At 42.5% G+C, this 26,873-nt stretch overlaps 2 protein-coding genes across 2 annotated transcripts in view; one reads left to right on the top strand and one right to left on the bottom strand.

Moving 5' to 3' along the window:
* Positions 1–20,848, bottom strand: part of NBAS (NBAS subunit of NRZ tethering complex) — a 192,811-nt gene extending 171,963 nt beyond the window's left edge. The window contains exons 1-9 of the mRNA XM_056856460.1: positions 20,717–20,848; positions 15,081–15,135; positions 12,838–12,874; positions 12,248–12,325; positions 9,735–9,782; positions 8,352–8,395; positions 4,244–4,377; positions 2,713–2,846; positions 2,511–2,609 (exon numbers count right to left, since the gene is read on the bottom strand). Coding sequence (XP_056712438.1) covers positions 2,511–2,609; positions 2,713–2,846; positions 4,244–4,377; positions 8,352–8,395; positions 9,735–9,782; positions 12,248–12,325; positions 12,838–12,874; positions 15,081–15,135; positions 20,717–20,848 — 761 coding nt within the window. The remainder of the gene's footprint in view (positions 1–2,510; positions 2,610–2,712; positions 2,847–4,243; positions 4,378–8,351; positions 8,396–9,734; positions 9,783–12,247; positions 12,326–12,837; positions 12,875–15,080; positions 15,136–20,716) is intronic.
* A 2,803-nt stretch (positions 20,849–23,651) lies between these two features.
* The window catches only part of DDX1 (DEAD-box helicase 1), a 31,758-nt gene continuing 28,536 nt past the window's right edge, over positions 23,652–26,873 (top strand). Inside the window, exons 1-3 of the mRNA XM_056856459.1 lie at positions 23,652–23,686; positions 25,720–25,771; positions 26,165–26,228. Of these exons, the coding sequence (XP_056712437.1) occupies positions 23,671–23,686; positions 25,720–25,771; positions 26,165–26,228 (132 nt within the window). The 5' untranslated portion in view covers positions 23,652–23,670. The remainder of the gene's footprint in view (positions 23,687–25,719; positions 25,772–26,164; positions 26,229–26,873) is intronic.

The following is a 26,873-nucleotide window of genomic DNA, read 5'->3' as shown; positions in this document are numbered from 1 at the left end:
AAGGCAGCTGAATGACCTTGAGCTAGTCACACTCTATCAGCCCCAACTACCTCACAGGGTGTCTGTTGTGGAGAGGGGAAGGGAAGGTGGGGAGGGGAAGGGAAGGTGATTGTAAGCAGTTTGATTCTTCCTTAAGCGGTAGAGAAAGTTGGCATATAAAAAACAACTCTTCTTCGAACAATTTTCAATTAGAGGGGAGGGACTAGGAGAGGAAGATTTTTATCAGGCCCTGGTCATATTCAAAATCAATATTGTCAACTTCTAAGCACAGTACTTGTCCTGCAACAAACTGCAACACTTCTGAGAATTTCAATAAAGCACACAGTATGACTTGGATCCAACTGAGGAGCATGACTTTCTCATCTCTCTACTCCTGCTATAGCCCCCAATGCCTTCTGAAATGCCCATATGTTCCGGAGGGGGGGGAGAAGGGGCCCTCGGGAACAGAATTTTGAGTCAAGAGGACTTTTCTTAACAGCATGGGGGCAAACTGGAGGATCTGGAATGGGTGAGGGAAGAAGAAACTGCCACCAACTCTACTAAGGTGAAAGTGCCTTTAAGTCTTCAAACTGAGTGCCTTTAAGTCTTCAAACTGCCACCAACTCTACTAAGGTGAAAGTGCCTTTAAGTCTTCAAAGTGAGCAGCTGGATATAAACTGTGACTATAAATTTGACTGACATTTAGCCTTTAAAAAAAAACACAAGAATGGCTTAATAAGCATGCTCCAGGAGGCCCAGAAAGTCAATTAAAGGGGGTAGGGAGGTGGAGAAGGAGAAATTGTCCTGCTCAGCCCCTAAGAGCTTGCATATAGAATCCTGAAAGTGGGGATTATCCCACCATTCTCTTTCAGTCTCTTTCACAGACTCCCATCTTTTAACATACAACTGCCAGGTGGACGCAAAAGTCAGTTATAATTTAATACACATGCATACAAAACTACTGATGGCGAAGGACAGCAATGAGGTTTATTACCTGATTTAAATGTGGAGCTGCTGAGACACATGAACTTAGCCAGGTGACACTGCAGGTGGCCAGCACCTTGTCTGAACTGGACCCTGACCTACCACAGGTGCAGGCCCAGAAAACAAAACCGTAGTGCAGATGGGCATCAAGGTAGAATGATAACATCACACACGGTGGGATCGCACACATAGTATCTCAGTTTAAACAAGACACTTGGCAACTACAAAGTCACATGGAGAAGTTCTCAGTCCCACCAGAACCAGATTCAGATCAGGTAGATTAAAAACAGGACAGAGTCTTTTTCTAAGGAGGCAGCTTACCAAAAGAAAGATTTTTCTACTAAACGGGTCATCTATAGCACTACAAACATGGTGTATTTCCCCTCCCCTGTTTATATTACAGGTTGGGCTACTAAGCAGTATCCCATAAATTTGGATGACTGTCTGTACTGGCAGTGGCAATCAGTTGGTGAATTATGCTGAATGGAGAAGCTCTGTCCCCAAGACGTAGAGTTCTTCCATGGTTAGAATCTTAAGAGTTTTTCTTCCCTTCTGTTTCTCCACGGTTTCACAATACCAATTTTCATTTATATAGTTTGGAAGACAGTGCCAATGCACACTATAAAAACCATCACATAAAGTATCTATACCAGACACACACACAGTGGTAATCAAGAAAGAGTTTTATATATTAGCATGTGTGGATTTTTCTTTACAGAGATTACATTTTGAAATTTCTGATGTTATGTCTGTTCATGTGTTGTGCTATAGCAGTCCTGGGAGCATATATTCTCAGAACCTTTGAAATCTTTCTCATCTTGTGGATACATATGTGCACTAAGATGATCTGCATTCATCCTTCAGCATAAAAAAGCTTTAAGAGGCAATATGTTGGTAGTCTTTAAGATGTTTGGGTGAGGCCACTTCAAGACAAGATGAAAATCCAAGAAACAAAAGATATAAGACGCCTGTTCTCAAATGGAATGGACTATTTGTGAAGAATGTGAAGTCTCCTTCCTTTGAAGGCCTGGATGCAAATAAATGGGTCTCTCTCTGGTACACTTGAGCTACTTGCCATCTCAGGGCAAGTGACCAGACTTGAGGGCTAGTAGAAAGTCCTTTTTGATTTTATGATGCTTGTAGAAGATGGTGAGTACACCTAAGGAATCAGCAAAAGGCCATCACCACAACTGACGGCAGCCATGCATCATGTGAGCATCTTTGTCTGGCCTTGCCAAACTGGTGTGTCCATTTTGAGGGGGAAAATTAGTCTGCTGGGCACTGCAGATCATCTGAAGACTAAGACCAATGTAACTAGGAATGCCTTTCAACCATCATAACTTAAATTAAAAGGGAACAGAATTCTGTTAGCTCCTATACATCCCAGTTATTGTTATGTCCTATAATTCAGTCTTTTGCAATTCAGAAAATAGACAGGGGTGGGGAGAGACAACCTATTGCAAAATGGAACCCAGTTGTATAAAGCACATGGCAATTTAGCACCGGTATATTATCACTACAAAATTGATTTAGACTAACAAACTTACCGGTGTGCAGGATGGTAAATTACTGTTGTTATTCCGTGGACATAATGACTTCTAAAGTTGAAACTATGGCTTTCTTGGAAGCTCTGATTTGTTCCAACACTAAACCAAAAAGAGAATACCACTTATTTTACTTTAAAAAAAAAAAAAAAAAAAGGATTTCAAATTAATATCAGTGAGTACAGTCTGCATCTACAATATTTACCTTACAAGGTAGCTTTTTAGTTTCCCACGGTAATTGATGACTAGCAGTTCAGCTGACCACTGGGCACTTGCTTTGTATTCCAGAAAGACCAATCCTGCTATGGCATACGTCAAGTCTCCAGGAAAGCTAGAGCCCTAGACCAAAATAAAAACGGTGTTTTAAACAAATTTGGAAGACGCTACTCCAACAGGAATTTTTTTAAAATTTCTATACTAAAGCAGGCAAAAAAAAAAAAAAAAAAAAGCTACATCTTAAACTGCTAAAATAGCATACTAATTGAGACTGGGAAGGGCAGCCATGAAGGAGCTAGAAAAGATTCTGAAGTGTAAAGATGTGTCACTGGCCACCAAGACTAGATTAATTCATGCCATCGTATTCCCTATTACCACGTATGGGTGTGAAAGCTGGGCAGGGAAAAAAGCTGATAGGAAGAAAATAGATTCCTTTGAAATGTGGTGTTGGAGGAGAGTGTTACGGATTCCGTGGACTGCCAAAAAAACAAATCAGTGGGTTATAGATCAAATCAAGCCTGAACTGACCCTAGAAGCTAAAATGACTAAACTGAGGTTATCGTATTTTGGTCACGTCATGAGACGACAAGAGTCACTGGAGAAGACCGTCATGCTAAGAAAAGTTGAGGGCAGCAGGAAAACAGGAAGACCCAACAAGAGATGGATTGACTCAATAAAGGAAGCCACAGCCTTCAATTTGCAAGATCTGAGCAAGGCTGTCAAAGATAGGACATTTTGGAGGACTTTCATTCATAGGGTCGCCATGAGTCGGAAGCGACTTGACGGCACTTAACACACACAATTCCAATCAGAAGCTGCTAGACTAGCATGAAAAAGTCATGATAGCAATATCATTAATGTTTAGCCAACCATCCATGCATGGAATGTAAAGTTTTCCCACACTTGTCTCCATTCCCAAAATCTCTTCCAGTGCCTGAAACATGGGACCAGGAACATGGGACCAAGGTGGAAGAAAAGCTCCGCAGGACCGCAGTGAACAGGGACACAGCAGTCACTTAACTTAAATTATTGAGGATGTTCTAGAAATTATGCCTTTTTGAGATTCCCAGAAGTTACAATTGATAACCTGTCTACAAGGAAGCCTGGTAAATATATTAAATGCTAAATTAAAATGAAACTACTAAACTGAGGCCCAAGTGGATTTCCATCTCTACAAGAAGCAGTCTCCTTTCCAAGGTAAACATGCTGGTTCCAATACTAAAGCATCCTTAGGGGAATTTGCGGTCTTTGGAGGGGTACAAACAACAGAACTTCTGGCCAAAGATTCAACGGCTTTATGACACAAATGAAGTTAATGTGCTTTGTTTAGCCTGTACACAAACACTGGATGCAAGTTTGCCAATAAAAATGCAAAACAACTGTTCAGCAAACTAAGCAATAAAGTGTCCGCAATGCAAGATCTCAGCATAATTGGGCAATATTAAAATTATAATGGCCATGAAGGTCTAATTTGCATGCAAATTGGACTTGTTAAAAACTACAACATAAAACGTAAATACCGGTGAAATGACCAGGAGTTCACTGCCAACCAAGTCGAATACTCTGACAGTTCCTGTGCTTTCTCCATAGGCAAGCAAAGTACAATCATGGCTCCACGCCACACGCCTCCACTGTGGGTTAGGATCCCTCGGTACTGTGGGAGGAAAAACACATTGGACAATACTACCAGGGTTAACAGTGGGAGGGGAGATTACATTCTTATAGCTGATGCATTATAGACTGAGGCTGGAGATTTATAAGAACGTAAGAAGCGCTCCATTTCATCAGACCAGTAGTGCATCTGATCCAGTATCCTGCTACTAGGGCTGTCAAAAAAAAAAAATTCGGTACAGTTCGGATTCGGCCAAATTTGACCCTTGTGGGTTCGGTACGTGCCGAAGTCCGAACTCCCCCGCTTCGGATCCCCGGTAATTGGGGGGGATCCGGAGTTCGGGGGAAAATTCGGCCGAAGTGCGCCTTCAGGGATTCCCTGAAGGTGCGCGGGGGCCCTTTAAACTGATCTGAGCCTCCCAGCTGGGAGGCGCAGATCAGTTTAAAGGGCAGCCCGCCCCCCTTCAGCGGGCTCTGCTGGAGAGGTGCGGCTGTCATTTAAACTCATCTGCGCCTCCCGGCTGGGAGGCTCAGATGAGTTTAAAGGGCAGCCCGCCCCCCTTCAGCGGGCTCCGCTGGAGAGGCTCGGGCTGCCCTTTAAACTGATCTGAGCCTCCCAGCTGGGAGGCGCAGGTCAGTTTAAAGGGCAGCCCGTGCCTCTCCAGTGGAGCCCGCTGAAGGGGGGCGGGCTGCCCTTTAAACTGACCTGCGCCTCCCAGCTGGGAGGCTCAGATCAGTTTAAAGGGCAGCCCGCGCCTTTCAGCGGGCTCCCCTGAAGGGGGGCCGAATTGGCCGAATTTATTCGCGAACTCCCGAACTCGCTGAATTCGGCCCCCCCGGTTGCCCGCCAGTTTTGTGTTCGGATCCGTCCAAACAGAAAATCACCGAATCAGGGGAAATTCGGTTGATTTTCAGTTCGGACCGAACCGAATTGACAGCCCTACCTGCTACACATGGTAGCCAACAACTGCAGGGCCAACAGATACAGAACAGAGACCTAGGCTTCCCCAATGCTGCCTCTTAGAACTGATATTCCGAATGTTGCTGCTTCCAAATGTGCAGATCCCCTTTAGACACCATGGCTAGTTACCACTAATAGATCTATCCTCGATGAATTTGTCTAATCCCTTTTTAGCACCATCTATGCTTGTGGCCATTACTACATCCTCTGGTAGCAAATTCCACATTTTAATCATTCGTTGAGTAAAAACTTATTTCTTTTGGCCCATCCTGAATCTACCGCCCGTCAATTTCATTGGGTACCCCAAGTTCTTTTATGTTGGAAGAGGGGCAGCGTGGGGGAAAGAAGGAGGACGTGCTGAAAAGCACCCTTGGTAGCTGGAGCAGGTCCCAGGAGGATGAGAGGGGTGGTGCTGTTAAAGAAAGTGAAATTTCCACATTCATAAGCCACAACCTGTGGCGCAGAGTGGTAAGCTGCAGTATTGCAGTCCAAGCTCTGCGCACGACCTGAGTTCGATCCCAACGGAAGTCGGTTTCAGGTAGCCGGCTCAAGGTTGACTCAGCCTTCCATCCTTCTGAGGTCGGTAAAATGAGTACCCAGCTTGCTGGGGGTAAAGGGAAGATGACTGGGGAAGGCAATGGCAAACCACCCTGCAAACAAAGTCTGCCTAGTAAACGTTGGGATGTGACGTCACCCCATGGGTCAGGAATGACCTGGTGCTTGCACAGGGGACCTTTACCTTTTAAACCACAACTATGATTAGTGATAACCACAAGGCAGATGCAAACCATGGCTTAGAGCCCCCGTTTAGCACTGCATAGTTTGCTGGACAGCTTGCATTCCGACTCAACCCTAAACCAGAATTTAATCAAACTATAAGGTTTGTTTTGTTTCCTGCAAAGTCTGAATGGAGGAATAAATTCATACAGGTGTAACTTAGGCCACCTTTCTTACTATGCAAAATACTTAATTTATTACCATTTTAAAATATTCCATGGGTTTACATGGCCCCCTTACCTTTCTTTTAATCTGGAGATCACCACATAGGACGAAACTGAGGACCATAAGCCAACCTGCTCACTTGTATTCCTTAACTCTGGCAAACCCAGACTTCCACTATCTCATGAGAACAAACTCGCCTCTCACCTGTAAGACATGCTATGCTGCAGTGATCTTCAACCCACAGCTTGTGACCTTGAGATGGGTTGCGTAGCCCCAACTGCCAGGTCACAAGATCCTATACAACAGCCAGTTTTTTCTCCCTTTTGGTTAGAGAATCTTGCTAGTGCCCAAGTATAGAGAGGAAGGGCCCTAACACCTCCTACCTCTCTTTGTAAGCACACCGAGAGGAGCAGGACAGCCAAGCAAGGTCACTCAATGGTGAAGAGAAACCAATTCCAGCACAAAAAGGTTTTGTGCCCCTCCCTGCATAAGCTCCTCTGTTTCCCTTTGTCTTTTCCTCCTTCCTGGCCAGCTGGCCCATATCAGCTGTTCCTCCAATGTGCACTTGCAATGGGGAGCCCTCTCCCCACAAGTGAGGGTATAACTCTGGCTCCTTCTGTTCCTGTCATACGACTGATGTCACATGACTGAATCAGACCCTTGGTCCATCAAAGTCAATATTGCCTACTCAGACTGGAAGCAGCTCTCCAGGGTCTCAGGTAGAGGTCTTTCACATCACCTACTTGCCTAGTCCCTTTAACAGGAGATGCCACTGGGGATTGAACCTGGGACCTTCTGCATGCCAAGCAGATGCCCTACCACTGAGCCACAGCCCCTCTGTGGATTTCTTGCTACCACCTGGAGGTTAAAGATGGGTCCCACCTCTGCTAAGGGAGAGACCACAGCCTGATTAACATGCTTGAAAACAGTGGTTTAAAATTTTCTGTAAATCTCTCTGCTAAAGAAAATTTAATAAAAATGCTATAGCAGTGGCACCTGTCACCCTCTAAATTGGCCAAAATTTATCAGGGGGCTAAAGGAGATTGTTGGATGTGTGGAGCAGGTAATCCAAATTTCATACATTTATGATGGGAATGTAGCTGAGCGGCAGAATTCTGGAATATGATTGCTATGGTGATTTCTCAAGGTATAAGGAAAGAGTTATCATTATCCCCTAAGGTTTTCTTGTTGAATTGCATGGATTTCCTTCAGAAAGAAGTCAATGGATTTGTGCTTAATACAGTAACATAGGCAAGGTTAATACTTGCCCAAAATTGGAAGAAAAATATAATCCCGAAGAAAGAGGAGTGGTTGGAGAAAGCGACAGAGTGCATTCGACTGTGTGAGCTAACCTGTCTGTTACACAGCCAAATGTCAGAGAGGTTTGAAAAATGGAATGTTTTTCTGTCCAAAATGAGCAGTTCATTTGAACTTGTATAATTTGGTGTCTATGGATTTAGTATCCCTGACCTGGACGGACCAGGCTAGCCTGATCTCTGCAGATCTCAGAAGCTAAGCAGGGTCAGCCCTGGTTAGTATTTGGATGGGAGACCACCAAGGAATACCAGGGTTGCTGTGAAGAGGAAGGCACTGGCAAACCACCTCTGTTAGTCTCTTGCCATGAAAACCCCAAAAGGGGTCGCCATAAGTCGGCTGTGACTTGACGGCACTTTACACACACACACACACACGTATTTAGTAATTTGGGTTTTATACCCTTTAATTTGATTTGTTTTAATAATTAAAAAAAAACATGCTTGAAAACAGAACTGCACTGGAAGCATAAGAAACACTAACCAGGACTGGAAAAAAATAACCTTTTCAAAGAAGTCCTAAACTGAGGCCTCATTTACCTGATAAAGAATTTTTTTGAGGAGGCTCCTAGGTGGCAGTGTGTGGGGATGTTTTCACCTCATTAGTAAGCAATCTTTATTTTTTAAATGTGCCACAATCATGAGGTGAACTCCTCCATACAAGTCTGATAATGCAGAACCCACTATATGGAAGAATTAAACCTACCTTCAAGTGACAACCATAATACCATCTTCAGCCATTAATTGTTACAATTTCAGAACTCAAAGAAAACTGAGGGCAGGTTATGAAACAAAACATACCTTGGCATTTCCCAATGACAGACCCGAACTCATCCTTTGCAGACCTGCAATGTTGAATTTCAACATCAAATTTATACAATACATGCCTGCCATGATTCATGGATGGGTAGCTTATTGATAGTTGAAGCAAAAGAAATACCAGTGTATGGTTTTTTGCATATTAACAAAAGATTGAATTCACTGAAGTAGATAGCTGCAATATAAGGAAACGTGCTTTATCAACATTGAAGTTCTGCATCCAATAGGTAATGCTTAAACTAGCATCATGGAAGCAAAGTAGAAAGAGCAGAAGGAAAGGTTTCATTTATTTATTTATGTTATTTATAGTCCACCTTCCTTATTGGTATGCAAAGCGGATTACAGAGTGAATTATTACAATCAACAGGATGCAACATTCAATAAGCAATTAAATAGGATTTGGGTTGTAGAACCACCCAGAAATCTAAAAAAACCAGAACTGAAGCAAAGCATAAGTGTTAACATGACACATTAAATGCTGCAAGATTACATAGTAAGATCCAACTTAGAACAAACTATACACGGTGGTATAGAACACAGTCCCTAATAATTTGTCCAAGTAACACTGTGGATCATTTTGTACTATGCCTGTGTAGAAAAGCCCTCTGGAATCATTCAGTTTTGCATAGTTTGTGGAAAGCCAAGAGTATGAACTTTCCTGACCTCCTGAGGCAGATCATTCCACAAGGTGGGGGCCTCCACGGAAAAGGCACATGTACGGGAAGTTGTTGATTTTGCCAATTTAATATCTGCAGAAGGCCCTGCTTGAATGAATGAAGCTTTTGTGGTGGAGCATGGGTGGGGGGGAAGGCAGTGGTGCTGATATGAGGGTCCAAGACCATGAAGGACTTTGTATGTGATAGCCAATACCTTAAACTGGGCCTTGTAACTAGTGGGCAGCCACTGGAGTGACTGCATAATGTGAGTAATATGCTCCATCTAGCGCCTGATAATAGCCAAGCTGCGGCATTCTGCATCAAATCACCAATAAAACAGCATATAATAATAAAATAAGAGTGATTGTAACCAGGGAAGTTGGTATTTGGTTAGTATTTGGATGGGAGACCACCAAGGAATACCAGGGTTGCTGTGCAGAGGAAGGCACTGGCAAACCACCTCTGTTAGTCTCTTGCCGTGAAAACCCCAAAAGGGGTAGCCATAAGTCGGCTGCGACTTGACGGCACTTTACACACACACACACAGCCAGGGAATCCTTAGGCAAATAAGGCAGTTAATGACAGATAAATTCTGTGACACTGTTAGAAAGGGCCGCTTGTTGCTTAACCTCTGAAAGCAAGAGGAGCAGTCAAAGAACTTCTGATGATGGTTTGAAGGACTATGCAAATTCATACGGAAATGCCTTACCTTATTTCTATACACTGGTCTTGAACAGCTGCTAAAAGTTTTCCATTGCTGAAAGAAAGAAAAAATAGGCCTCGTGAAAGTCCCAACATAACACTGCTTCTTATTTATTTAGTGCATTTTTATGTCACCCTTCCTCAAGGTGGTATACATGTTTCTCCACTCTTCCATTTTATCCTTAGAATACCCTGTGAAGTGGGTGAGACAGCTTTTGGATCCCAGGATTTGCATTTAAAATGGTAACAACAAACAAAAACGCTAATCTGCTTCCACAACATTTTGAATGCAGGAAAGAACGGAAAGTTGAAAAGAAACAGACTTCTGTTACAGGATTGATTTTTTTGGGGGAAACAATTCTTGTCAAGTTATCCAGAAAGTTATTTCCCTCTGGGTCCTGTCAATATTAACTGCCATTAATCACTTTGAACTCAAAACCTATGGGAAATAACAGTCTCCAATATACAGTCGCACACAGAGGTTTAGGAATGGAAAACTCTAGACCAAATTCATACTCCCAACCCAGTTGCCTCAGAGGACATTTCACTGTAACTTGAGCTGAGCAACAAACATTTCTTTCCGCTTCTGAATGAACCACTTTCAGTTCCAACAAAATGCTGTTCAGGGAAAATTCTGACTCCCTTGTCACAATGCATACATCCCCTTGGAAACATTCAATCTATACATATGGACATTGAATGATGAGCCTTATTAAAATGTATTATACAGGTCTATCAGTGTTACATGGCGCTGTACAGAAAACAGCAGAGCCTGCAGTCTCACTTGGATACTTAGCGCAATACTTTCCATGTAAATACAGAACACAACAACCAGCTCATAGACATCAAGAGCACAGGAGAAAGGAGCAAATCCCCCAGTAGCTCACATGTTCTCTTCGTGACTTTGACTAAGGAAAAGGTCCAGGAGCCATAACTCGTATATTCAGGGGGATCCAAATACAGCTATCTACAAAGAAAGTATCCACCGGAAGGGAGAGAAAGAATAGAGAGAATACAGCAGCAAATCCACTGATATATAAGTGGTAAAAATACCCGAGCACTTTCTTCTCTGCCTTTGAAACTCATTTGTGTACTCGCACCATTGTATTTCTTTCAACTGTGCCCCAATTCAACCTAGAACTGACGCCTCTGATAAGAATTTTGCTCCTCATTTCACAAATCATGAGGCTGAGCTCAATATCCTGCTTGTCTGGTAAGGCTGCCACATCCTACACTGACTCAAGGGACTCCACTAATTCCAGATTTCCCCACATACAAATGCAGAACTTCATGACAGGTTTGAATGTCAGCATTTCTCACTGTAATAATTAAGCAGGGAATGTATGGTCTTCAGTTGTCGGATTGCAAGAGATCTGTGCCAGAGATATAAGAAATCCCATGTTTCTTATGCCCTTTCCTATCCAGCTTCAACTCCAGTGAGCTCTCTCCTTCCAACACACACACACATACACGCTTCTAATGTAATTCTATTTGCACACCAGTCATGGCAAAATTATCATGTCTATCTTGTTCCATCTTCACTGGCTTCCAATTTACTTCCAGACCTAATTCAAGGTACTATTATAGACCTTTAAAGTCCTATACAGCTTGGGGCCGGCGTACTTTAAGGACCACCTTCTCCCATATTAACCTGCCCAACCACTCTGGTCATCTTTGGAGGCCCTGTTTCGGGTACCCCTGCCACATGAGGCTAGATGGGCAGCAACCCAAGCAACTGCCTTCTTGGTTGTGGCACCAAAACTTTGAAACTCCCTCCCTGGGGAGCGTCATCTGTCTCCCTCTATCATCTTCCACCAGCAGGTGAAGATTTTTTTGTTTTGTTCAGCATACCCCTAATAACTGTTATTGGGATTCCCTCCTTTGTTTTGGTGTTGTGTGTTTATATGCTTTATTGAATTTTGCATACACTTATACTTTTGGGGAAGGCACTGGCAAACCACCCCATAAACAAAGTCTGCCTAGTAAACGTCGGGATGTGTGGTCACCCCATAGGTCAAGAATGACCCGGTGCTTGCAAAGGGGACCTTTACCTATACTTTAAAATGCTGTTTTAATGTCTGCCATTATTTGGGGCCCTTATTTGGGTGGATAGGCGGCATAAAAATATTTTAAACAAAATAAATTTAAACGGAGCAGGTGAGATCAAGCAGGGTGGACTATTGTACATTGGGGCTCCCCTTTACCTTTATCCTCACAGCAAATTTCTAAAGTAGGTTAGGCTGATCCAGAGTGAGATTTTACCATAAAGTTCCTCAGTCTAAATCTGCTACATCATCCAAGCCTGCCACTTCACTACATTGGCACTGCTGTGCTGTATTTTTCAGGCCTGATGGAAACTACTCATATATACATAAAACAAATTTCACTGTACAAGTTTACCAAGCTCAAAAATTCTATTTTCAAGGAAAAGAAGATCTCTCTTTCTGACTTATAAGAACCATTTTGCATCACGAGTCCCAAGCGATCCCCACTTCCCAGTTAAGAACACATGCCACCTACCTTGCAAGTACTAAATGCCAGTTGATCTGCTTACTGACCAGGCGGACGAGTCCAGTGGGGAGGGAAAATTTTGCAGGGCTAGAAGTAGAAACATCCTTAGATTGGAATGTGACAGCAAATACAGATGAGTATCGTGGCAGCAACAGCTAGATTTCCAAGATTCAGGTTTTGTTTTGGTTTCAGCTGAACTATGCCACTCTGCCACAAAAGCAGTAATTTGTTTCCCAACTTGAATATATGGAATAAATACCAAGGATAGTAGAATTCCTTAGCTATACACAGTTGTATCCCTGTAGAGTTCCTCAGATCTGACTAATGTTTACCAGTCTTGTTTTTTTAGAGAGAAGTTGCTTTACACCAATTGTTATACCTCTATGCAAATTCAGTATCTGAAGGATAAAAGCATACAATCTATCAGCACCCTTTTGTTTAATAAAAGTTATTTTCAAAGATTAATGCTTCAGAGCAGAAATTCTCCAAATGCCGTTAAGAGGAGCAACTGAGCAGCAAGTCTTTGCAAATGCAATAAGGCCTTTCAAAATTCCTTCTGGCGGGCCTTAGAGAGCTTGTGTTTAAACAAAGGAACTTACCTGTACCATAAATATCGAAGTATAAATAAGGCAGGACCTACAAATAAAATAAAAAAGATGTGACGGAAAACAAAATCCTTGCAAAAAAATAAAGACAACTGATGAAGAACAATATATGTTCTCTATATTTACTCCATATTAATTTTTCAACCATCTCTTTTGATCAAGAGATTCAACAGAGCTTTAAGCTTATAGTCACCATCATTTTCTTTGAGCTCTTTCAAGTAACCACATATCTGCCTTCTTGATGAATATCATACAATCCCATATCTGTCTTCTTGATGAATATCATACATCCTAATTCTCTTGCTTCACCCATTGTACGTTTAACTCTACTCTTCCAAGCTCACTCAACTTAAACTTAAAACACAACTTTAAAAAACTCTTTATGCATTCTGGTGCAACAGGTTTTTTTAATGCCTCACTCACCTTCTTTCAGATCTAGGACATAAAAGTTATTTTTAGGATGAAGTTTTGTGTCACTGCTCTCTATTCCAGGAGCTCATAGAATTGAGCACTTAAAGACTTTGGCAAACACCAGAACTCTAGGCATTGCAGAAGCAGAACATAGAAGCAACAATGCCAAGTGTTGGCTCTGTTACATGGTGCTACAACCCAAAGGCTACCTATACTATAATGCCAAAAGGATAGGCCATCAGAAGACTTCAGACATGACATCCTACGCGCCTTGAACATCAACAAACCACTCAATTGGCCTCCCTTATTATAGCACTGGGGGAGTAGTGTTAGCCTGAATAAGATCTCCTATACTAGAAATAGCATAATAGCTATGGTATCACCAGCCAACAATTTTAAGTTCCTTGAGGACACAGTGGGGTATAAATGTCACAGACTTATAATAAGTACTTGAGTTGGGCAGGGTTGGTTTTAGATGGAATAAGAAGGGGGCATCTCATTTCCCCCTTCCATACTATTTCCTCTTTCACTTCCCTGACATCCCCTAGTCTCTCCCTTTATCCTGCTTCCTCCTCACCCACTAATGAACTTTTTTGTGTGTGCCCCCCACCTTCTGCTATTTTTATTATTTATTGATTTCATTTATTCCCTGCCTTTCTCCACAATGGGAACATAACAATCTCCTCTCATCCATTGTATCCTCGCAACAAGTCGGTTAGGCTGAAGGTCTGACACTAACTCAGTGAGCTTCCATGGGAGAATGAGTTTTGAACCTGGGTCTACCAGATCCTAATCTGCACTTCTAACCACGACAGCACACTGGCTTTTGTGGGGTGGCTGCTGTTGAATAACAGCAAGTAGTCAGTCCTGGGTGAGTCATGCAAGTTGTGTGGTATGAAGTCACCCAGTCATTGCTCCCAGGCCTGGTCCTGATGTGTCCTCCCACAAAAGCCAAAACAGGCCTGGCTCCCCCCACCTTGCCTTTTCATGACAGAAACTAAGGCTTGAAAGCTGGAAACACTATTGTAATTTCTTAACAACTGCCACTGAGGACATAAATTTCTTCAAGCTGCAGGTACTGCTTCTTTTTGGAGAGTTATAAACCCTCCTAAATACATTTTTTAATGTTTCAGATTTTTCTGCAAACCTGGGGCTTTTCTCCCAAAGATCTGTCTTGTCTGCCTATGGCCTAAGTCTCTGGATTTAAGTATCCACAGATGAGGCCATGTTGGGAATTGAATATATACTTCAAACCCAAGCCACAGAACAAGCATTCAGCATACTTGTCCATCCCATTCCACCAACTCTACAGATTAACCCCCATTATGGAAACTGATTCTCTGCACATTTACAAAGAAGTAATCCTCACTGAGCTCAATGGGGATTGCTAGTAACAACCTGCTTTGGGGGTCCCCTGCTGGGCCCATGAGCCAGGGCCCCAGGTTTCCACCATGATAGCCCACATAAACACAACAATCAACATATTTGGTAACATTTCTGCAGTATTCATAGTCCATAGAGAAAACTTTTAGTAAGTGATTGAGAAAGACCCCCAACGCACCAGAAGACCCGTTTGTTGTTTATGTATATATGAGCTCCACTGTCAAAGAAAGGGGAGAAGGAAAGAATCCAAGGATAATCAAAAGAAAGCATATGCTCCTAGTGAATTGCTATGCAGTACATGTTGCATTTGGCCTCCAACGTAATAGGTGTATGACAATATCAGATAACAAACTATATAAAAAAAGCAATGAATTCACACACCATCCATTTCAGCCATATAACATCCACTGAACAATCCATCAGAGCAAGCCATGCATATTTACCTGTAATTGCTCTAGTGATGATAAATGATGCACCATGTTTCCGGTTGCCTCTTGGCTGCAATTACAACAGAGTTAGTTTGCAACAACTGAATAACCCTTTATTCACTAGCTTTTCAAACAAAGGCATTTTACATACCCTCTGTTGGCCTAAGCCATGGTTTTAAATTCTCTTTGGATTTCAGTTTTAAGGGCACTTTCCCAAGGAGGAAATTGAAAGCAAGCAATTCAGTGTGCTCAGTACTTGCAAACTACATGAGGACTGTACGAATACCCCTACTAATGGCTGCAAATTTCAAATAGCCAACAGCATCTGCACACACCGCAAAGAGTTGAAAACAAAAACTGTAATGCTGAACTCCCTATATCAGTGTGTATCTCTTCCTTGGGGTTCATTTTCCCACCTCCACTTCCAAGGGAACATTTCTAGGGGAAGAAGCAATCTCAGTATAACACTTTACTGATTTTGTAATGAGTTGAGGCCTTCCACATTTGTTGAGACATCTCACAGTAATTAAAACAAAGCTAACAGACAGAATATTACTTAACTTTACGCATCCAAACACAAAATAAAACAGCACAATGAAACAGCAGCAGCAACACTAAAATGAAAATAGAAGAGTGGGTAGAAAATAACATATATTACTTATCACCAAAGATCTGCCAAAGTAAGAACACCTTCCCTGGTGCCTAAAACTCAGTTAAGCAGGCCCCAGCAAACATATGTAGACAAATAGAGTTGCAACCAATGAAAACAGCTACCCACCTGGCCTCAGAAACAGAGAAAAGGACTTTTGACAAGGATCTGAAGCAGGCAGGTTTGTATGGGAAACAGTGGTCCTTCAGTAACCCAGTTGAGAGATACTTGGGGCTTTAAAAGGCAAGAACAGGGCCTTTTAATTGTGCTCAGAAATTTTCAGAAGAAAGTGTTCCCATTGGTTACACCAGAGATGAGCCTTACGGCAGCATTCTCTGAACAGCCTTCAGAGGCAGCTCAAGTACCACACATAACAGTAATCTAATCTGGAGGTGATCAGAGTACAGATAACTATGCTGGCCCATCTTACTTTGGGGCAAAACTAGTGAATGAGCTGGTTAAAAGGTGCTACGTGCACCAGATGAGACCTGTTCATCCATCTTCAAGCATGGATTTAAAAGCAATCCCGAACTGTGAACTTGCTCCTTTAGGGAGAGTGCAACCCTATTCAGGATTACATTGGCATTCTTGATGTATTACCAAGCATCAGCACGTCTCTCGTGTTTCAGTTTATTAGCCCTCGTCCAGCCCATTACCAGCTCCAAGCACCAATTCAGCATGCCCACCACTTCATTTAAGTCAACTGAACAAGAAAAATAGAGTGACATGCCATCAGTAAATTGATGATGCTTTAATCCAATTTCTGGACAACTTCCAACTGTGTTATATAGACTTTAAGGTGGAAGAACACTTAGGTCCCAACAACACAAACATAAAAAGATGGAGCAGCTCTCTCCCAGCACTACTTCCTGGTACAAGCAAGACAGGTAGTAACAACACCAGAACACAGTGCCACCAATACCCATTGCTGATAACCAATACAGATAGTCATGATGGTATTTAAAGCCACTAAGAGACCCAGTAGAACCAATAGGATTATATTGCCTCTCTGCTGAGAAAGGTCATAAAGAGTCCCAAATCAGTTCAGAAATGTGGTTGAAACAAGTCTAGAATCTAAACTATCCATCTATCGACCTTATTTTTTATCTCCAAAGCTAATATGGTGCCATGTAGCTAAATTTAAAATAATGCTGAAAATAACAATTCAATGGTTTTAAAATTGTTATGTATATTATATTATTCATTATTGTTGTGTATGTACATTGATGTTAGCTGCCCGGAGCCCGGCTTGCCAGGTGAGGTCGGGATATAAATATTATTATTGTTGGTGTTATTATAGTTCAAGATAGTCAGGACTATACAGCCATCATTCAAACACCTTGAGGAAGGAAATTTATGACTGAAGAATTTCAAAGTGCTGAAAACACATGCTTACTTCACTTCTATTCTGCCTTTCTCACTGATACTCTAAGTGGAATAAATGGGAAGTGGGAGAATTGACTGGCCCCTAGTTGTACTGGACTACAATAACTGAGCAGCTAAAAGAGCTTCTTTCAGTGACTAAAATTCACTGATGCTGCTGGCTATTTAGAATTTCAGTGACTAAAATTCACAGCAAGCTTCCATGGAACAGTGAGGATTTAAACCTGGGTCTCCCAGATCCTAGTTCAGCACTCTAACCACTACACCATACTGTCTCTCACATAGTCAACATTACTGAAAAACATGTATTTGGATCACCTCCATACAACTGGAAGTAGCACACTGGGGCTGGCCAGGGCCTCTGAAAAAAATATTTTCTACTATATATGTTTAGGCCATAACATTAACCTTCTTTGGTATGGAAATTCTTAATGGCATTAGAAAACCATAAATAGAAAGCTCGTGTAAAATACTTAGAACATAAAACTCTTGTGAAAGTGACAAACAATAAGCAGTGTTACACATTCCAAACACGTTGAAGTCAATGAGAAAGGTATAACTCTGATTAGGATTGCCAACTGCATTCCTATCCATACTAGGGGAGTAACTTCCATTGAATTCCGAAAGCGGACATGCAAAGCATTGAGTTGCATGACAGACACTATTTTAACTCAAATAGAATAATGTCAGTATACAAGTGATGCATGATTCACTGAGAAGGAATTCCAATGAGTCCAAGGACTCACAATTAGAGTGAATAGATGTAATAGACAACAGGGTTCCTACATTTTTATAGGAATATATGCACATTATCCCAGCCCAGATGTTTATTCAAGCAAACAACTTAATGTAGAGTTGTCAGAGGTATCAGGATCATGTTCACTAGATTCAGCCCCTTGGAAGTTTAATTTTTAATTTGCCCAGGAACTGATACACCTCCATACCCAAATACACAAAGGTTTCCTTCTAGGTATGGCTGGTACCTTCTAGGTATGGATCACACATAGGAAGAATGTGTGTGTAGTCCTCACTGAGCAAGAGAGGCATCAAATGGGCAGAGGTCAGAGAAGGAGGAGGAGAAGGGTTGGTTTTTATATGCCGACTTTCTCTACCTTTTAAGGAGGATCAAACCAGCTTACAATCTCCTTCCCTTTCTTTCCCCACAATAGACACCTTGTGAGGTAGGTGGGGCTGAGTTTGGAGAGCTGTCACTAGCCCAAGGTCACCCAGCTGGCTTCATGCGTAGGATTGGGGAAATCAACCTGGTTCACCAGATTAGAATCCACCGCTCATACAGAGGAGTGGGGAGCCAAGCCTGGTTCTCCACACTACACCAGTGGATGCAATCCTGATCCTCTCCTTCACACTGTTAATAAACTTTTATACAGGGCTATGCAATGGGAAACAAGGGCCAGTCACAGCTTCCCAGCAGGGATTTGACCAATATCACAACATACAAGTTGGAGCCATGTGAGACTTTTCATTTACTATACCTATCTGCCACTCCATTTTCTTTTTGTCACAATAACACTGTCAAACAATGAACTTTCAGCAAGTAATCCTTTATGCACCTCCAGGACACACAGTTCCTGGAGTTCAATATTTCATTTCCTAACTCAGCTCAACCCCCCATAACACAGGATGGCTGAAATAACATGACATCTTCTTGAAGACTTACAAGAGAAAAACCAAAGCCAGGCTCATTGCATGCATTTCATGTTCAGTCTCAGGCTTGCCTATCACACTAGTTTTCAAGAGAATTGTGAGGGAGGGAGAAGATGAGCATGTTTTACCGTCTACATGTGGCAGTCACACTAGTCTCTACAACAGAAATCACTTTCAAGAGCTTTGTAACACAGGAAGCAGTTCTGGGTTGATCCACATATGCCTGGGGTGGGCAGTTTTCACTGATCCTCCACCCCCTGGCATTCTTCTAACTCCTGGGAATCCCCTATCCCCCAGAAGCAACGACTGGGGGCACATTTCAGGCTACAGCATTAGGGGGGAAGTGGAAAGTCATAATTTGACATTTTAGGCAGGATCCAACCCACTGAATATTATAGCAATGCAGAGTGTGGAATAAATTATTTTTATTGGTAGTAGTAGTATTACTATTTATCTAAGTTTTTTTGTTGTTGTTGTTTCCAATTCTGGACATGTGCCCACCCTCAAGGGGAGAATTACCTCTTTTGTGAAAGCATGTGATGTGGGCTCCACATGACATCGCATGTCTAAGTTGGGGAGAAAATGACATATGGGGAGGAGACAATGATGCTTGAAATGATTGATAGCTTGGCAAATATATAATCTTATGCTGAACTAAAAGGGCGGCTTCTGTTTTTATACCAGAGCCTGTTATTCAGCTGAATAATAAATCTCTCAACTTTCTTCTGCCTGTGTGTACTTACTTGGGCTAAAAGATACCAGGGAACGAAACTGTTGGATGTGAAACTGCCATCCGCCAACATACCCTGGGAACTTCTATTGATCTTTAAATTGCTACTGGACTTGGATTGTAAAAAAAAAAATGCAAATGAAGTTTCATTGAACTCAGCAACTGAGTTTCAATGAAACTTCGCTTGCGATCATATGAAAATCAAAAGTCACATGACTTGCAGCCATAGGAAAATCTTTAGGATTTGGGGCACGCTACCTGCCACTACCAATCATTATAAACTTATCTTGAACGGTCGTGTGTATTAATTGCAGCGCGCCTTCTAAGCTTTGGCGCGTTGAGATTTAAGTTTATAATGATTGGTAGTGGCAGGTAGGTAAAGGTCCCCTGTGCAAGCACCGGGTCATTCCTGACCCATGGGGTGACGTCACATCCTGACATTTCCAAGGCAGACTTTGTTTGCGGGGTGGTTTGCCAGTGCCTTCCCCAGTCGTCTTCCCTTTACCCCCAGCAAGCTGGGTACTCATTTCACCAACCCCGGAAGGATGGAAGGCTGAGTCAACCTTGAGCCGGCTAACTGAAACCAACTTCCGTCGGGATCGAACTCAGATCGTGAGCAGAGCTTTTGACTGCAGTACTGCAGCTTAACACTCTGCGCCACAGGGCTCCTAGTGGCAGGTAGCATGCCCCAAATCCTAAAGATTTTCCTATGGCTGCAAGTCATGTGACTTTTGATTTTCATATGACCGCAAGCGAAGTTTCATTGAACTCAGCTGCTGAGTTCAATGAAACTTCATTTGTGTGTGTGTGTGTGTGTGTATGTATATGTATCTGTGTGTGTGTGTGTATATATATGTGTATGTGTATGTACGTGTATATGTGTATGTGTATATATGTGTGTGTGTATGTGTGTGTGTATATATATATAAAAACACAATCCAAGTCCAGTAGCAATTTAAAGATCAATAGAAGTTCCCAGGGTACGTTGGCAGGTGGCAGTTTCACATCCAACCGTTTATGCGGCGGGAGAAGCCTTTCGAAGACACGCACGCCACAAATTCCGTCGTGAGTTTGTTTGCTTGCAACCAATGAACGAAGCCGGCTGCTATTCCTGCGCCGCGAGCCCTGCCCGCCTGTCCTCTCCTCCGACGTGGCGATGGGACTCTGCAGCTGAGCCCGCTCTCTCGCCCAGGCACTCAGCCCAGCAACGGCAGAGAGACCCACCTGCACCTCCGTCTCCGCCGGCCACTCGGTGGTGATCAGCAAGTCATAAAGGATGTTTCCCTCCCCTTCTTCCTCCGCTGCCTCTTCATGACCTCCCCCGGTCTCCCGTTTGCGACCCGTGGCAGCCGCCATACTCACGCGCAGGCCCTGCTACGGCGGCCGGGAACGGCCAAACCTTCCCCCCTTTTCAGAAAAGGCCTTTTTTTTTAACCCTGTAGACTCCGGCAGAAGTTTCGATCACGGCAATAAGACGCGGCGCAATTTTTATGCGCGCTTGAGTATTTTTCTTTTTATTATTCTTTTTGCTTGCAATACAAAGAGAGAGCTCGTTAGGGTGACGGGCTTATTTTTTTGCGAACGCATATTATACATGCGTATGGTCGGAAGCGACTTGATGGCACTTCACACACACACACGCCATCCTGCCCTTGTTTTACGAGATTGCAGCCGCCATACTCACGCACAGGCCCTGCTACGGCGGCCGGGAACGGCCAAACCTTCCCCCCTTTTTAGAAAAGGCCTTTTTTTTAACCCTATAGACTCCGGCAGAAGTTTCGATCACGGTAATAAGACGCGCTGCAATTTTTATGCGCGCTTGAGTATTTTTTTTTAAAAAAAACCTTTTTGCTTGCAATACAAAGAGAGAGCTCGTTAGGATGACGGGTTTGTTTTTTTGCGAACGCATATTATACATGCGTATGGTCGGAAGCGACTTGATGGCACTTCATCCACGCCATCCTCCCCTTGTTTTACGAGATTGCTGCAAAACCTATCTCAGGTTGCAATCCTATGCACCTTTGCCTGAACTACAGATACCCATGGACTACGGTTGGATTTACTCCAGAGTAGACATGACCAATAAAGGACTCAATACTGAGTCAATAAACTGACTCAATAAAGGAAGCCACAGCCTTCAATTTGCAAGATCTGAGCAAGGCTGTCAAAGATAGGCCATTTTGGAGGACTTTCATTCATAGGGTCGCCATGAGTCGGAAGCGACTTGACGGCACTTAACACGCACAGACATGTACAGGATGGCGCTGCGCATTCCTCAGAAGTAAAGTCCAGCGAAAGAAGTGAGACGTGCAGGAAATCCTATCACGACTGCAGTCTATGCAAACTTGAATATATTTAAAGTGGCTGGAATTTATCTGTGGTTGACGTGGCTAAGTCTGGGCTGCTGGGGTCGTCCATCGGTTCAAAGTGAGCAAAAGCCAACTGGTCCATCCCGCTAGATCACAGATGCAAGTCATCCTACAGTCTGACAAAGGAAACCACGCAGGTGTTCGCAGGGAAGGAAAAACGCCACATGATTTAAAAAGATGATGAATGGGTTTGGGTAGCGTAGCCTTCACCTAGACCTAACACCAGAAATGATAGAAATAAACGTGTTGTTTTTTTAATGGCCTTTATTTCCTTTCCTTATAAAGGCTGAAATCCTAAACACAATTCCAGTTCAACGCTTTCCTGGGAGTAAGCCCCACTGATCTACATAGGATTGCTATCTTCCTTAAGTCTTGCACTCACAATGCAATCCTATGCAGAGTTACTGCAGTCTAAACCCATTGAGTTGAGGGAGTTCAGACTGGAATAATTCTGCACAGAATTGCATTGTAACAGCTTCTGAGTAAACACGCGTGCCAAAACTATGCCGCGTAAGTGGACTCTGTGTGCTCCTACTACTGCACGCACACTTTTAAAACGGAAATCTTGTGCACACTTCTGAGAGTAAATACACTGAACACGGTGGGACATCCCAGTAAACGTACATGGGTGAATTTTACCCACATGTACATACAGCCAAACTGGGTGCGTACTTACTTCAGAGACTGAGTTATATAATTCCAAAAGGTTATCCGTTTGTTGCAGTAAAGAGTCTAGTGTGACACATGTAGAAAAGGGCAAGAGTCCAGTAGCACCTTAAAGACTAACAAGAATATTTTCTGGCAGGGTATGAGCTTTCGTGAGCCACAGCTCATAACAATACAGCTATAGTAGAAAAGGGCAAGAGTCCAGTAGCACCTTAAAGACTAAAAAAATGTTTTCTGGCAGGGTATGAGCTTTCGTGAGCCACAGCTCACTTCTTCAGATGCAGCTAGAATGTGAATCCATCCGTCTTGAATTCAGACAAGCATTAGTATGTAAATATTAACAGTACGTACATGTGAACAGCAAGCGTGATGGGATTAGGTGTGGTATGCAGGAGAGTCTGTGATGTCCAGGGGAGAGATGGGTGTGGAGAAATCAGCATTGGTCATGAGCCATGAATGCAAGGTCTTTATTCAGCCCAGGTAAATGCATTGACTTTATTGGTTCTTATCCGGGCTGTGTAACCGTGGTCTTGGTGTTTTCTTTTTTTTTGTTCTTTTCTTTTTTTAAATTTTTTTATTAAGTTTTATAACATACAAAAAAGAAAATTATAATAAAAGCAAAAAAACCAAAAAAAACCCCTAAAATAACAATAAAAAACCAGGAGTATCAATATATATTCATTAATACAATTTTAGAATATAATTGTGAAATCTTATAAGATACCCCCTATCCCACCACCCATCACCCCATGTGACCCTTTTGTATTTTCTACAAGAACCAATGAACTCTGACCTTGAAAGCCGTCGACAATGCGTTGACTTTAGTTTGAATATCAACTGTAATGTGACACATGAAAGACTAAAAAAAAGAAAGAAAAAAGATCTAATTCCAGCACAAACTTTCTTGGACCACAGTCCACAGACGCTTTCAGAGAAAGTTCCACTCAACACTGTAGGGCCCAACAAAGCATTCGTCATTCGATGCGACGTCCGTTGGAGGAGGCGTGCGCTTCCGGAACCTTGCTCGGCCTGTGCGTGTTGCAGACGGAAGGGATAGAACGGAGGGACTCCAAACCGCGCAGGCGCGCTGCTGAGGCGAGTGGCGGAGTGTCAACCCAGGAGGCTCGCTGGAGGAGCGCGAGCATGGCGGCGTTTTCTGGTACGTGGCTTTCACGAGACGGGTGTCTCTCTGCCTCCCTTTTATTGGGGAGGTGGGGGAGGTATTGGCTTGGAGGGGAGACAGAATAAAAAGAAGGTGCGAGGTAAAAGGGGGGGGTCGGGTGGCGTGCGGCAACAGTGACAAAGGACCATCTCCGAGGGCCCGTTTTGGACCAGCGGTCCGTCTCTGTGATAAGACAGCTCAGATTTTACACAGTGGGTAGCCGTGTTAGTCTGTCTGCAGTAGTAGAAAAGGGCAAGAGTCCAGTAGCACCTTAAAGGCTAACAAGAATATTTTCTGGCAGGGGATGAGCTTTCGTGAATTTTTGTTAGTCTTTAAGGTGCTACTGGACTCTTGCCCTTTTCTACTAAAAATGTTTTCTGGCAGGGTATGAGCTTTTGTGAGCCACAGCTCACTTCTTCAGATACAGCTAGAATGTGAATCCATCTGTCTTTAAGTAGAGGAGAGTGAATTCAGACAAGCATCAGTATGTAAATGTTAACATTATGTAAATGTGAATAGCAGGCGTGATGGGATTAGGTGTGGTATGCAGGAGAGTCTGTGATGTCCAGGGGAGAGATGGGTGTGGAGAAATCAGCATTGGTCATGAACCATGAATGCAAGGTCTTTATTCAGCCGAAGTAAATGCATTGACTTTAGTTTGAATAGCAACTGTAATTCAGATGGATTTACATTCTAAGCTGTATCTGAAGAAGTGAGCTGTCTTTAAGTAGAGGAGAGTTAATTCAGACAAGCATCAGTATGTAAATGTTAACAGTCTGTAAATGTGAATAGCAGGCGTGATGGGATTAGGTGTGGTATGCAGGAGAGTCTGTGATGTCCAGGGGAGAGATGGGTGTGGAGAAATCAGCATTGGTCATGAGCCATGAATGCAAGGTCTTTATTCAGCCCAGGTAAATGCATTGACTTTAGTTTGAATAGCAACTGTAATTCAGATGGATTCACATTCTAAGCTGTATCTGAAGAAGTGAGCTGTGGCTCACGAAAGCTCATACCCTACCAGAAAATATTCTTGATGGTCTTTAAGGTGCTACTGGACTCTTGCCATTTTCTACTAGCTCAGATTTTAGATAGTTCTTGCCCTACCTTCAACTTGTCAAATGATAGCATTGTTTTTAACCGATGATAAAGTGAGAATATGTTTTACAGTTATTGCTTGGAGCCAGGAGTTGTGTAATGTACAGCTCTGCCCTTAGCTGGGATTGGCAATATCTTCTGATTCCGGCGCTGGCAATACTCAGTATTTTATGGACTGCCATGTGTTATAGTGAGTCCTTCAAGAGAGAAGCACGTTAGAAGCATTTTAAAAACGGGAGTGATCCTAAGCAGGTTGACTCAGGAGTAAGCTTTGTGTTACTCTGTGTGGCTTACTCCCAAGAAAGTGTCGTTAGGATGGCAGCCTAAATCTTGTAATTCTTATAATAATCCATTATTGCCTGAGATTTAGAAGTGGGAAAATCTCTTGGCTCTTATTAGCCGTTTTTTTTTTTTTTGATGAAGCAAGCTTGAGTATTGTCAATAACATTGCCTTTTGAGTATTGAAGGAAGTTTTAAAATAATGTATAGTTAGCTAAAATAAAAGTAGCTGAGAATTAAGAAAATAAGAAAAGCCATGCTTGATCAGACCATCAATTCCAGCAGTCTGTTCACACAGTGGCCAACCAGGTGCCTCTAGGAAGCCCACAAACAAGATGACTGCAGCAGCATTGTCCTGCCTGTGTTCCAAAGCACCTAATATAAGAGGCATGCTCCTCTGATCCTGGAGAGAATAGGTATGCATCATGACTAGTGTCCATTCTGACTGGAGTCCCTTCTGCCAGTGAAAAATAGCACTGGAAGCAACCCATAGTTATATAACCCATATTTATGCATAACATTTGTGGCCTTAAGAGCAGGTGCCATCTTGCAAGCTCACATTTATTGCTTTCTCCTTCGGAACATATACTTCTGAAATGTTTTCCTGTAGTAAACTCAAATGGCTTAATGATCCTTTTCATTTTATTTGCTTGCAGAGATGGGTGTTATGCCGGAGATTGCTCAAGCTGTAGAAGAGATGGACTGGCTGTGAGTATTTTCATTTATCACTAGTTCCAGTTTAACAAGGGAAGGTATTTTCCCTTTGAAATGAAGACAGTAATTCTGAAAACCCTGCCCGGTTTTAATAGAAGGTCTTAAGGGAAGTTTTGTATGATAAATACTTTTGAGCCAAAAAGAGAAGTTCTAGTTGAGTACCTGGTATGCAGAAACATTGGGTTCAGCTTGAAAAACTGCCTCTTTTTTAGATTCAAAATTTACGTATTACAGCTCTGCACATTTCAGCATCTTGGCTACAAATGAGTGCATTTTCAACAACCTCCCCCCCCCCCTTTGAACAAGCAAGCTGAAAAAGAGGGCCTACAAGTGTTGAATTTCTAGGTGTTGTGTATGTTGGGTTCTGCATTTAGGTTTCTCTTGTAGTCTTCCCACAGATATCCAAGCAGAGTCTATCCCATTGATTTTAGGAGGCGGTGATGTACTTATGGTATGTGTTACAATCTGTTTTATAGTCTCACTAAAAGGCTAATGTGTGTTGCACAGAAGTAAATCTGACTTTGCTTGGTGAATTTACATTCTAGTAAATGTGTTTAGGATTGCAGGTTGCTTGATCTTCTGTCATAGTTTTACTGATTGAGCCTCTATTCAGGTTAGAGTTGGGCTGATAAGGATTGCAGAACACTTTGTTGTTATTTTGTATGTTGCGTTGATCTTCAGTATAAATCATATCTTGTATTCTTGTTAGTGCATGGTTAGTACTCTTTTATAATGTTACTTAGAAATATATTTAAGCTCACTGTGAAACAAGTTTCTTTGGATAGGTGGGGAGGGCATGGGGGAAAGAGATTTTGCTTATCCAAAAGAGATCTTCTGCTAGAAAAGAAGGTATTAAAAAGAACTTTTGTGTTCTGTTTGAGAAGAATTATTAAGAGCAGTAAAATACTTAAACTATATACTACTTTCTAGACTTGGAATAGTTCTGTATTTTGTTCCTGAGTGCAGAATAGAATGTACACCAGAGTATTGTCACAAGAGCTAAGAGCCAATGTTCTACTGTAGCTTTGAACAGTTTTCTTTTCCCGTGCCTCATTAAGAAGGGTTAAGCTTATGTTATTTCTTCAGTGATTAAATT

The sequence above is a fragment of the Euleptes europaea genome, chromosome 10 (assembly GCF_029931775.1).
Source record: "Euleptes europaea isolate rEulEur1 chromosome 10, rEulEur1.hap1, whole genome shotgun sequence".
NCBI classification, from domain to species: Eukaryota; Metazoa; Chordata; class Lepidosauria; order Squamata; family Sphaerodactylidae; genus Euleptes; species Euleptes europaea.
This window is presented reverse-complemented; position numbering and strand designations above follow the sequence as displayed.